We start from the raw sequence: 12,637 nt of genomic DNA on the forward strand, positions 1-12,637 counted from the left end.
TTACATTTCCCCCATCTTTAAAGATTTTCGTCCTCGAAAATTAGACTTACCAGGAAACGAGTGTGGGTAGGATTGCCTCATGCGATCCTCCATCTCCCAAGTCATCTCCTGAGTAATTTCATCCCAGAGGACCTTCACTGTCTTTAATTCCTTTCCTCGCAGCTTTTTCACTTGCGAGTCGAGAATCCGTACCGGTCTGGTGTTTATGGTCAAGTCTTCCCTGATCTGAATATCATCTGGCTCCAGCACATGAGATGGATCTGCTATATACTTCCTCAACTGAGAAACGTGAAATACATTATGCATACTCGCCAAGTGCGGTGGCAGGGCAATCTCATAGGCTACAACGTCAATCGTTTTCAATATCTGATAGGGTCCAACAAACCTCGGAGTTAACTTCCTTGATTTGATGGCTCTCCCAATACCCACTGTCGGTGTTACTCGGAGGAACACATGATCCCCTGCTTCAAATTCCAAAGGCCTCCTCCTCTTGTCCGCATAGGACTTTTGCCTGCTCTGAGTTGCCTTCATTCTCTCCTGAATGGCTTTGACCTTCTCAGTAGTCTACTGTAAGAACTTTGGACCCAACACTAGTGATTCGCCATCTTGATTCCAACAAAGTGGTGTCCTGCATCGTCGCCCATACAAGGCCTCATATGGCGCCATACCAATACTGGAGTGATAATTGTTGTTGTATGTAAATTCCACCAAAGGAAGTATGTCACCCCAACTACCCATGTGATCCAATACACAGGCTCGCAACAAGTCTTCCAAGGACTAAATCGTCCTCTCAGACTGACCATCTGTCTAAGGATGATAAGCAGAACTCATCCGTAACTGAGTCCCTAAAGCTGCCTACAGCGACTGCCAAAAACGAGAAGTAAATCTCGGATCTCTGTCAGATACGATACTAGTTGGCACCCCATGCAATCTGACTACCTCTCTAACATATAACTCAGCTAGCTTGTCCATTGACATCTTTTGATTAATTGCCAAGAAATGGGCACACTTAGTCAATCTGGCAACAATCACCCAGACCGAATCATTTCCCTTAGTTGATCTCGGCAAATGCGTCATGAAGTCCATTGCAATACTATCTCATGGCCTTCTGACACACCAAGCACGACGCCACAAAGTTGGCGACATCGGTTTTCATTCCATTCCACCAAAAGGACTATTTCAAATCCTGATACATCTTAGTCATACCTGGGTGTATGCTAAGACGACTTTTGTGTCCCTCCTCTAGAATTTGCTTCCTCAATCTCCAGTTTCCCGGCACACAAACTCTACCTCTAAAATGCAGGATGCCATCAGATCCCATTCGATAGTCCTTCCCTTTCTCAGTACCCAACCAGCTCACAAACTACTGTAATTCAGCGTCACTCTTTTGCCCCTCACGGATCAACCCCATGATGTCATTAGTCAAGGTTAGTACACTACATCGGATAGAACCCTCTCCCAACTGTATACCCAGATTCATATCCCTGAGCTTCTCAATCAACTCTAGCTCTTTCACCATCATCGCTGACATGTGAATCCTTTTCCTACTTAAGGCGTCCGCCACCACATTTGCCTTACCTGGATGGTAAAGTAACTCGAAGTCATAATCCTTGAGATACTTCATCCATCGCCTTTGTCTCATATTCAACTCCTTATGGTCAAACAGGTATTTCATACTTTTGTGATCGCTGAAAACCTAGAACTGAGAGCCATACAAGTAGTGCCTCCATGTCTTGAGAGCAAACACCACAACAGCCAATTCTAAGTCATGGGTGGGGTAGTTCTTCTCATGCACCTTTAACTGTTGAGACACGTAAGCTACTAGCCTCTTTTCCTGCATCAATACACACCCCAAGCCATGATAGGATGCATCACAATACACCTCAAATTTCTTACTTGTGTCTGGTATAGCTAACACCGGAGTTGTTGTCAATCTCTTCTTTATCTCCTCAAAGCATTCATCACATTTCTTCGTCCAGGAGAATGGTTGGTCTTTTCTAGTGAGTTGGGTCAAAGGACTCACCATTTTAGAGAACCCTTCCACAAATCACCTGTAGTACCCAGCTAATCCCAAGAAACTCCGTACCTCATTCACAGCCTGTGGTCGTTCCTATTTCAATACTGTATCAATCTTGCTTGGATCCATTGCAATACCATGTGAGAAAATGACATGCCCCAGAAACTGTACCTCCTCTAACCAAAACTCGCACTTGGATAGCTTGCCATAAAGCTGATGTTCTTTGAGTACTGTCAATACAACTCTCAGATGCTCAGCGTGCTCCTCCCTATTCCTGGAATAGATGAGAATGTCATTTATAAACACCACTACAAATTTGTCCAAATAAGGTCGAAAAATCCGGTTCATATAATCCATGAAGACTACTAGAGCATTAGTCACTCCAAATGGCATTACTACATACTCGTAATGTCCATATCTCGATCTGAATGTTGTCTTCTGAACGTCTTCCGGTTTGACCAAAATCTGATGGTATCCAAACCTCAAGTCAATCTTGGAGAATACACTTGTCCCTCTCAACTGGTCCAGTAGATCATCAATTTTCGATAATGGATACTTGTGCTCCTCCCTATTCCTGGAATAGATGAGAATGTCATTTATAAACACCACTACAAATTTGTCCAAATAAGGTCGAAAAATCCGGTTCATATAATCCATGAAGACTACTAGAGCATTAGTCACTCCAAATGGCATTACTACATACTCGTAATGTCCATATCTCGATCTGAATGTTGTCTTCTGAACGTCTTCCGGTTTGACCAAAATCTGATGGTATCCAAACCTCAAGTCAATCTTGGAGAATACACTTGTCCCTCTCAACTGGTCCAGTAGATCATCAATTTTCGATAATGGATACTTGTTCTTTATCGTCAGCTTATTCAGCTGCCGGTAGTCTACGCATAACCGAGAACTCCCATCCTTCTTCTTCACCAGTAACACCGGAGCTCCCCACGACGATGCACTAGGTCTGATGAATTTCTTTTCTAGCAAATCCTCGATCTGCTTTTTCAACTCTGCCAGCTCTGCCGGTGCCATTCTGTAAGGGGCGGCCGACACTGGACCCGTTCCAGTGATTAGATCAATAGAGAAATTTATGTCCCTGCTTGGTGGCAATTCGGGTATTTCGTCAGGAAATACGTCGGCATACTTGTCCACCACTGGTATACTTCTGATCTTTTCCTCTGTGCTCTTCTTTTCTCCTTGAGCCATTATCATGAAACAAGTAGCTTCATCTTCAATTTCCTTCAAGGCTCTATGAGAAGAGATTAACTCAATTCCCTCTGACTCTGGGAATACCACCCTGCGTTGTCCACAATCAATGACTATATGATTGCTTGACAACCAGTCCATTCCCAATATCACGTCCAAACCCTCCAAAGGCAAGCATACGAGGTTCACCTTGAATCGCCTGCCCTCTACCTCCAACGAGCATCCAACATAGGCAGAATTAGTTGAAACTTGCCCATATATTGGTGTCGAGACGATCAACTCGCACCCTAGGTCGCGAGTCGACAATCCCAATTTCTTCACGCAGTCGTGGGATATGAAGGAGTGTGAAGCTCCTGAGTCAAACAACACTAACACACTGTTACCATACAAAAAAAGTAATCTAGAATGAGATTACCTGACCAGGTGGCCTTAGTGCTGGTCATGGCGAAAACACGGCCTGCTTCTCTCGGCCTATCAGAGGAAGGTGGCTGAGATTGTGATCTGGGGGTGGACTTCTTATTCGGACACTTATTAGCAAAGTGCCCCAACTAATCACATGCATAGCACTTACGAGTGCTAACACTACTGCCTCCACTGCTAGTTGGTTGAGTACAATCTCTCCTCAGATGTTCTCCTCCACAGTTATAGCATCTCAACTTCTACGAGGACGATGCAGGTCGACTGTAGGGCTTCTTCTGATGTTTGCCCTCTGCACTGCTCCTTTGAGGTCGACTAACCCGACTGGGCCCCATCTCTAGCTGTTCCACACTTTTGGCCTACTCGACCAAAATGGGAAACTCTTTGACCCTCAAACGCACTATGAAGCATCGCAGCTCATGTTTCAAGCCTCCCTCAAACTTCCTGCAATGCCACTCCTTGGTGACGGTCTGTGAGTATAACCTGGATAGGTATTCAAACCTCTCCACATATGCTTGCACCGACAAGCTCCCCTGCTGTAGTGTGAGAAATTATTCCTCGCGCTCATGTTTAGCGTTGTCAGGGAAGTACTTCTCCAGGAACCTCCTCCCAGGTCTGCATCTGCTGCTGCATCCCCATCCACCAATACTCTGCCTCGGTCACTAACAAAAAGGTGGCGAATGTTAGTTTCTGCGCCTCTGTACATTCTATCACCCGGAAGATCTTCTCGCACTCGCGTAACCACGCGTCTACCTCATCTGGGGTGCCCTTCCCAGTGAATTTTGCTGGCTTATGACAGAAGAAATCCTCCATCGTCACAAGTCTCACCGAAGGAATCATCGCCCAAGGCTGTCCTGCCACTGGTTGCATAGCGTCCACCATCCTATGGATCGCATTAGCAATCTCTTCAACACCTGCGGTATTCCTACGTCTCCTATTTGCCATAGCCTGTGCACGCCACATTGTTCAGGTGTTAACATTAGACAGCTAAAAATTAAAATAAGGACTACTAGTTACTAACAATCACTAAACACATAACAGAGTTCACAGACAATAAATGGTCAAGCTAAGCTTCGTCGCCTGAGCGAGCGTGCTACCATGGTTTAAGTTCGAAGACTCGCTTAGGCGAGCTCGTCTCGCTTGGGCGAGATCTCCCTTCGCTCAATCACAACATCACTCACCTAGGTGACGAGACATCAGAACACACACTCCTTAGTTGCGATTCCTCGCTTATGCGAGTACCTCTCGCCTGAGCGAGGTACTCTGTCGCTCAAACCATGGGCTCCTCGCTTGAGCGAGACCCTCGAGCACAACCTCACCACTACGTGATTTCTCGCCTAGGCGAGCTGCTTTCTCCTGAGCGAGATGTGCAGACACAACCCATAATTTCGTTTATGCTATTCTCGCCTAGGCGAGCCTAGTTAGCTTGAGCGAGAATAGCACTTATCCTCCCTGTAATGCACGCAAAAACCTATCCCAACATGCCCAAAACCCCATTCTACTATGCCAAACAATTCATCTCAGGATACAACATTATGTACATGATTTGGACACCAAATTAGTCACCCAAAAATACGAAATCAGACCTTATACACCATCAGTAAATAAAATCCCATAATTTCCATACAAACTCATAAGGGTTTTATCACATTACAACAAAACAATCCCACACCCAAATTCACAGCATGTTGTCAAGCAATTTACATAGCAAAGGTACATAATTACTGCATATTACAATATACACGAAATTCGTCTCAATAATCATATAATTGCATGGAAAGGAGCTCCCCTAACCTGAAATTCATTGCTCAATTGGGTCTTTTAACCTTAGCTTTGCACTACCACCAATAACTCCCCTTTGCTCTTCAAAACTCAGATTTCTTGGTTCTCTCTAACTCCCTGGATGCCCATTGTCTCTAGGGTTTTTCCACCCTTTCACATTCAGACTACAAGTATTTTAACAAAAATAAAGAGATTAATTTATTCTCAGCAAAGGTTGAACCCACAACCACTTAATCACAAGGCAATTGCACAACCAATTCAACCAAGTCATGTTTGTGTTAATTCCTCTAATTCTATAGTTATGTTATCACCCAACATAATCATGCATATGATTAAAATTAATAATAAATCAAATACACATACATGACATCCATAGGACTCAAACCTAAGTCCTTTCACACAATCAAAGTACTCTCAACCACTTGAACTAGTACTTTTCCACGTCATAACAACTAACATTAAATGCCATAAAGGCTTCTACTACCCGCATTTATTAAATAATTATTTATTTAATTTCTTAAATTTCCCGGGTCTTACATTAAGCAACAAAACCCAGATTTGAACGAGGACGATATAGAAGATATAATGTCATTAGCTTTTGGGAAAGAAAATAGTGTCATTGCTCCACGTTCATCTGCTTCCACTCATGTTCCTTGTTTTGACCAAGTATAACTTTGGGTACTTTGTATTTATCTTATTTCATTTACATATTAGATCATATTTTGAAAAACTTGATCAATTTTTGTTTATTTTTTTTAGGTTGATCAAGGACCTCAAGAAAATATCGCAGAGCAAATGGAAGAATGATTGATTGAAGAACCTCTAGATTTTACATAGCAAATGTTATAATTCTTTTGTTATCTTTTAACTCTTTTAGTTTTAATACTTACAACACTTTTAGTTTTAGCATACATTGGACTACACATATGTTACTTTTAACTCTTAGTTTTAATGCTTATAAACTCTTATCCGTTATTACGTATATTAGATGTTTTGTAAAATTATTATTATGCTACATAAATCATTAACACAAAATAATATAAGAATTGCTTAAATGAATAATTATAATTTTAAAACTATCGATCTAAATGTACATTTATATTTTAAATCAATTTAAAATATGTTGTCTAAACATAAAGCAGTCTAAACATAAAGCAACATTTCAGTTTGTTGTCTAAAAACAATAAGCAACATTTAAAATGTATTGTCTATACACAACAAGCCACATTAGAAAAGTGTTCTCTAAAGGATAGATAAGAGGTATGACATTTACATATGACAACATTTAAAAACATGTTGTCTAAACATGAAGCAACATTTTAAATGTGTTGTCTAAAAACAATAAGCAACATTTAAAATGTGTTGCCTATAAACAACAAAAAACATTTAAAATGTGTTGTCTAAAAACAAAAGGCAACATTTAAAATGTGTGGCCTATTCTAACACTATAAGACAACAATTTTGTAAATTGTGTGGCCTTTAGTACAAAAACTGTTGCCTATAACCTAAGCCCACAACCATATCCTCCACACCTACAAAATTGTTGCCAAAGTGTTGCCTAAAGTTTAGGCCACACTTTTTTAACTTTAGCCATCACTTTTTACCCGTTGCTTAAAGTGAAAAATGGTGTAGTGCTTGATCAGACACCTAACATAAAAAAAGCATAATTAGTAACATTCATTACAATATAAAGTATATATTAATATACTAAAGATTTAAATATTACTAGTGATGAGGGAGTGCAAGATGCTATAGATGAAGAGGTGGTTGTACTATAGCGATCTTTTAAGAACAAATCCTACTGCTTTGTAATATTATTCGTTTGTGATTTTTGTGTTTACGTGTGAAGGGGACAAAAGTTGTGATTCTTAATTATTTGGGAACTATGTTATGATGTTGGAAGAAGCTAAGAATAGAACAAGGAGTAAGATGCTTTGAATGTAACATCAAATTCCCATGCAATCCAAAACGGTTTGTTCCGAACCTCTTTCTGACCTTGAGCCTTGTGTCAATCACTATTATGAAAGGATTTGATTCAGTTAAGAGGAAACTAAAATAAACTAGAACGTGTAAACTTGTATTTACTCTACCTAAGAGTATGATAAAAAAATGAGAAGTCTTGATTGGATAACAATATAAATGTTGATTTGTAAGTGCGATCTATTTAAATTCTTACTAATTATTTGGTGCAGCTGTGATATTTGTAGAATAAATCTAAAATACTACCTCACCAGTTTATCAAGGTACTGCAATGCTTGCTCTTGTGTATATACCTTACATTTTCTACATTCCTGATCATGGGACAAAGCATAATTCACACTTAATTGATAGCATAAATAACAATATAATTCACCAATGCTAAAGCTAAAAATGAACTGGGAAAGATGTGATGTATTGCACAAGTCTCTTCATTCTCCAAACTCTTATAATTTATAATGGTTATAAATTATAAGTAAATATCATAACATTTAACAAGTCTGAACAGTAATTACCTCAATAGAGGACAACAATAGAAAACTATATTGAGGATCCCTTCCAATCATCTGTATAACTTCTCGATCACTCTCCATCCCCAACCTTCATAACCACCATGAGAGGGACCTATTGAATAATTTTAATGCAGAGAAGATAATTTTAATGGAAAAAAGCGCTAAATGAAAGCAAATAAGTCATGTTTATAATGTAGAAAAAGTAAACCTGTGTAGCGAATTGTTTCAATTGTACCCAGAATTTCTCATCTCCCATCACAATAATGGTTTTTGAGCTTATTTTCTGTGTGATGTTGGAAACAGATGTTGTTATACTGAAAGCCAAATTAAATAAATAAAAGTTAAGAAGAAATCATTAGCCCAAATGAGGCACTATCGTACCGAGAATCATTGCTTACTTTTGTTTTCTATCAATGTACGTGATTACTCTATATTTTGGCAAATGCTCTTGTATCAAAATTACCTGGAATTGATTAGTAAAATATAAAATATTATATTATATTTAAAAATGAAAATTAGTTCATTCAATTTAGTCATTGTATCTAACTTGGAAAAAGGAATATCACCTTCTCGGTTCCTTTGATTACAAAATATCCTCCAGGATCATGGGGGCACTCACCTAACGAAAGAAAAAAGTAAAATAGACAAGAGTTTTTATACAAAAAAAAAAACACAAAGGGAAAATGAGAAAAAGAAGATATATATATATATATATATATATATATATATATATATATATATATATATATTATCAAATACAAACCAAATTGAGTAAGTTCAACTTCATCTCTCCCCTGCAATAGACACTTACAACTCCGCAGCATGATAAGCATCTTCCCAATTTCAATGTTAAGCTATAAAAATAAAAAATCAAGTCAAAATTAATAATAAGATTCATTCAACACATTTTTACAATACTATTTACCCTTTCGTGTTGACTTGTGTCACTAGCATTTCCACGCGTATACTCAACATCAACATATATACCTTTTTTATCAGAAAATATTGAAGAAAATCATAATTCAACACAACAAATAAAATTGTCATATATAGACTTAAAAACTTAATCAATCTCACGTTCGGTCACTTAAACGACATATGGTTCTCCAACCTTCACATTTAAAAACTTGTAGACGTGATCAAAAGCAGATCTGAGAAGAGGAGAATAATAAGAGATCAAAATAAAGAATAAAATATGTTATGTACCTCAGGTCTTTATGAGGATGCTTAGTAGCTACGATCATATCATTATCGCGAACTATTCTTTGTATATTGGTTTTCACAAAGGAATTAAAAGAATCCAGGTGTGGCTTAGCCCATTCCATCTACCAAATGTTAAACATATCAAGAAATTATATTACTGATAAACACTAAACAATATGTGAAAATGAGTTTATACTTAATTCAACCTCTTTGTAAGGTGGTGATTGCACCTCATTTATATATGATATTTTACTTAATTTCTAATGGACATGGGATCTCTAACCCAATTCACTAGAATTGGCACACCAGTAACATGTACTTGCTTCATTATTATTGAGTACACTACGAGGTTTGTATTTCCACTCAACACAAGTCACCAAACTGGTATAAATTGTATTGTTATACTATTTTCGTCACACTAAAGTAACTTTGACATTCTTTTAGACATGTATGTTCAATATTATACATTTATTCATCATTTCTGTTTATCTTAAATTTATCTGCCACACATTGTCAAAATTGTTACAGTATTTATAGAATCATTTCTTCCACCAACAATAGTGAAGAATTTTTCACTACAGTATCTAGGATTTTTCACTGTAGTGAAGAATGTTGGTTGCTTCAGTTCAACTAGCAGAATAGACTGACTCACTTGATAAGAAAGATACAACATCTGACATAGTTGGTCTATCATCCGCTTGATCTTGCACACACAAAAGGTTGACATTAATGCATTTTAACACTTCATTATAACACATGATCCCTTCAAAACAGGGTCTATTAATTCTAAAGCTTCAACCTTATTCCACATCTGACATGTTTGAAAATGTCCAAATAGCATGGGATTGTTAACACCTGATCATACTAAAATAATGCAAACATATGACATCTGGGAGGAAAATTCGAACTTACATGTCCTATGAGATTGATGGGATGGTCCGAATCAAAATTACTAGAATTCCTTTTACCACTGATAATCTCAAGCATCAATACTCCGAAACTAAAAAAATATCCATTCTTGTTGAGACAATACCATTTAAAGCATACTCAGGAGACATATAAGCACAGAAACAGTAAGTTACTAAAAAAAATAAGCTTTTAAAAATAACTTAATAATTAAGAGAAATAGAATTTAAATTATAGGTGTACTTACTAAGCTCCAACAACCTTGTTTGTCTTTTTTTTTGGGTGCATTTAACTCAAGACTATTGTACATACACTTGTTATAATATGGAGTATGAACCTTAATTGCTAAGTAGAAAGCAAGCCAAAAGCTATGAGTTTAACCATATCTAAGAACTTGGCAGATAGAAATATAGATCATATGCATGCCTTAAAATGATGTGCTAACAATTAAATGATGAGAAAAGCAAAACTATGATGCAAACAATAATATGAGCCAAGGAATACGTGTAAAAACATTATTACTTCCTAAATAACTTGGAATGAAAATGATGAAAATCATGTAGTACTTAGCGCTATTGTGGTGTACCCTGTAGTTCTAAATGCTACTGTTGAGCTCAACTAGTTTGAGATCATAGCCAAGGCAACACCACATGGTTCGTTCATTTCATCTAATGAAATTGCTTCTAAGCTCCCAAACTCCTGAAACTAAAATAACTTACGAAAAACGAGAGAAAAAAATGAAAGCTGAACAATTTCTATTTTAGTGAATTAGAAACTCTCAAGATTGAGACACTGGTACTCTAATTAATATACAAAGCACGGTTATTAAGCTGTAAGCATAAGACAAACCCAACCGAACCTAGCCTACAACACAACGCAACACAACACGAGAAACATTGCACAAACCTAATAACGCACACGAGAAACAACTTTGAAGCAACGCGAACCGAACAGATCTGAAGAAATCGCGATTAAATTGGGCTGAACCTACAATCTCCAAAGCAATGCACAAAGCATAAAACACTGAACCTGCAATCGCACAACATAGAACAAATCTGATGAAATAGGAAGTGAGAAATTAACATGAAAGTGAAAGAAAAATCGGAAGCCATTACCAATTTGAAGTTATGATTGAGCGATTGGAGAAGAGAAAAACAGAGAAATTGGAAGCAGAGATGAAGTGGCGAAATCAATTGCTGAAATAAGGGAAAAACATAAACGATTGCTGAAATGGAGAGATGAAGAGAAAAAATTGCCCTCTATTAGATCACGCGGGAGAATAGAATGTACTGAAAAAGTTAGCAAAGAGAACCTGAAAGAGTGAAGAAATTTTATGCTATTCATTTAAAAAATCTCTTAGACTTCCCAAGGGTTTAAAAAACCTTTGGTGTGTATATAAATTACCAGAGGTTATAATAACCTCTCTTAATAAACCCCAACTAAAAATCAGAATTTTTGTAGTGTATTATTATTATTATTATTATTATTATTATTATTATTATTATTATTATTATTATTATTATTATTATTATTATTATTATTATATACAACACTAATATCAAATAATAATACAATCATAGAAAGGAAATAAATCCCCTTTCTTTACATAATAACAAACTTCATAAATAAAATGAATGTTTCTCCCGTCATCAAATGTGCCAATTTGTTTCCTCCTAACAATTATATTATCTGTGGAAAACTTTTCTTTACAATTGCATTTGGATTTGGTCATAAAAAAAAACCATGAACAAACATAAGAAGGTAATATAGGAAATTTATATTTTATTTATAGTGGAATAGAAAAGTATGAGATGGAAAAAGTTATAATCGTATTTCTTTTCACTTTGCTTAACTTCTTCCACTACCTTCATAATTTAAGGTTGCACTATCATAACTCGTTGTATTTGAATTTATGTAATTCAAAATATAAATTTAATATTTTAAATTGTATAATTTAAAATATATTTGTTCTTTTTTATGTTCTATAATATACACTGAAATCTAACTTTTTGTATCTAACAATGTACTATTCAAAATATAAAAATAATATTTTCAAATACATATTTTAAAATATAAAATTTAAATTTTAAATTTTATAATCTGAAAAATAAATATATTTTATATTGTATAATTTAAAATGTAAGTTTTTATTTTGTTTTTTAAAATGTATAATTCAAAATAGAAAAAATTATAAAGGTGTAAATTAAAATTTTGGAAGTGCAGTAAGAAGATGACAATAGTGATATTTAAAAATTAAAGACCTGAAATAGATCTTTTATTGATATGGTGCTACATGCTTGATCTACCATTGAGAAAAACTAATGTAATTGATATATTTGTTAATGTATATTTATATTTCTCTATATTAATAATTTAATACACTTCAATCAAACAGCTAACTATTAAGACCATAATATACTCGACAAAATTTTAAGTTTTATTCCTATTGTCATCTTTAAACACACAAAAGGACAAAAAATAAAAAGTCCTCCAATAATATATTGATTTTTTAGGTAAACTTAAAAGTTGACAATGTAAAAGGCCAAAAAATTGAAAATATTTTTAACCTTTTATTGAACTATTCACTCTCACATTTATTCACACTGCTTTTCCA

The 12,637-nt window shown here is 36.1% G+C and overlaps 1 protein-coding gene across 1 annotated transcript; it reads right to left on the reverse strand.

Annotated features, from left to right (window-relative positions):
* LOC114188247 (uncharacterized) lies at positions 1-531 on the reverse strand. The gene has a single exon (XM_028076822.1). The coding sequence runs from the start codon at positions 529-531 to the stop codon at positions 1-3; it is 531 nt and encodes a 176-aa protein (XP_027932623.1).
* Between the last annotated feature and the right edge of the window lie 12,106 nt (positions 532-12,637).

Source organism: Vigna unguiculata, chromosome 1, assembly GCF_037176805.1.
Source record: "Vigna unguiculata cultivar grain cowpea cultivar isolate G323 ecotype 2 chromosome 1, ASM3717680v1, whole genome shotgun sequence".
In the NCBI taxonomy this organism is placed as follows: domain Eukaryota; kingdom Viridiplantae; phylum Streptophyta; class Magnoliopsida; order Fabales; family Fabaceae; genus Vigna; species Vigna unguiculata.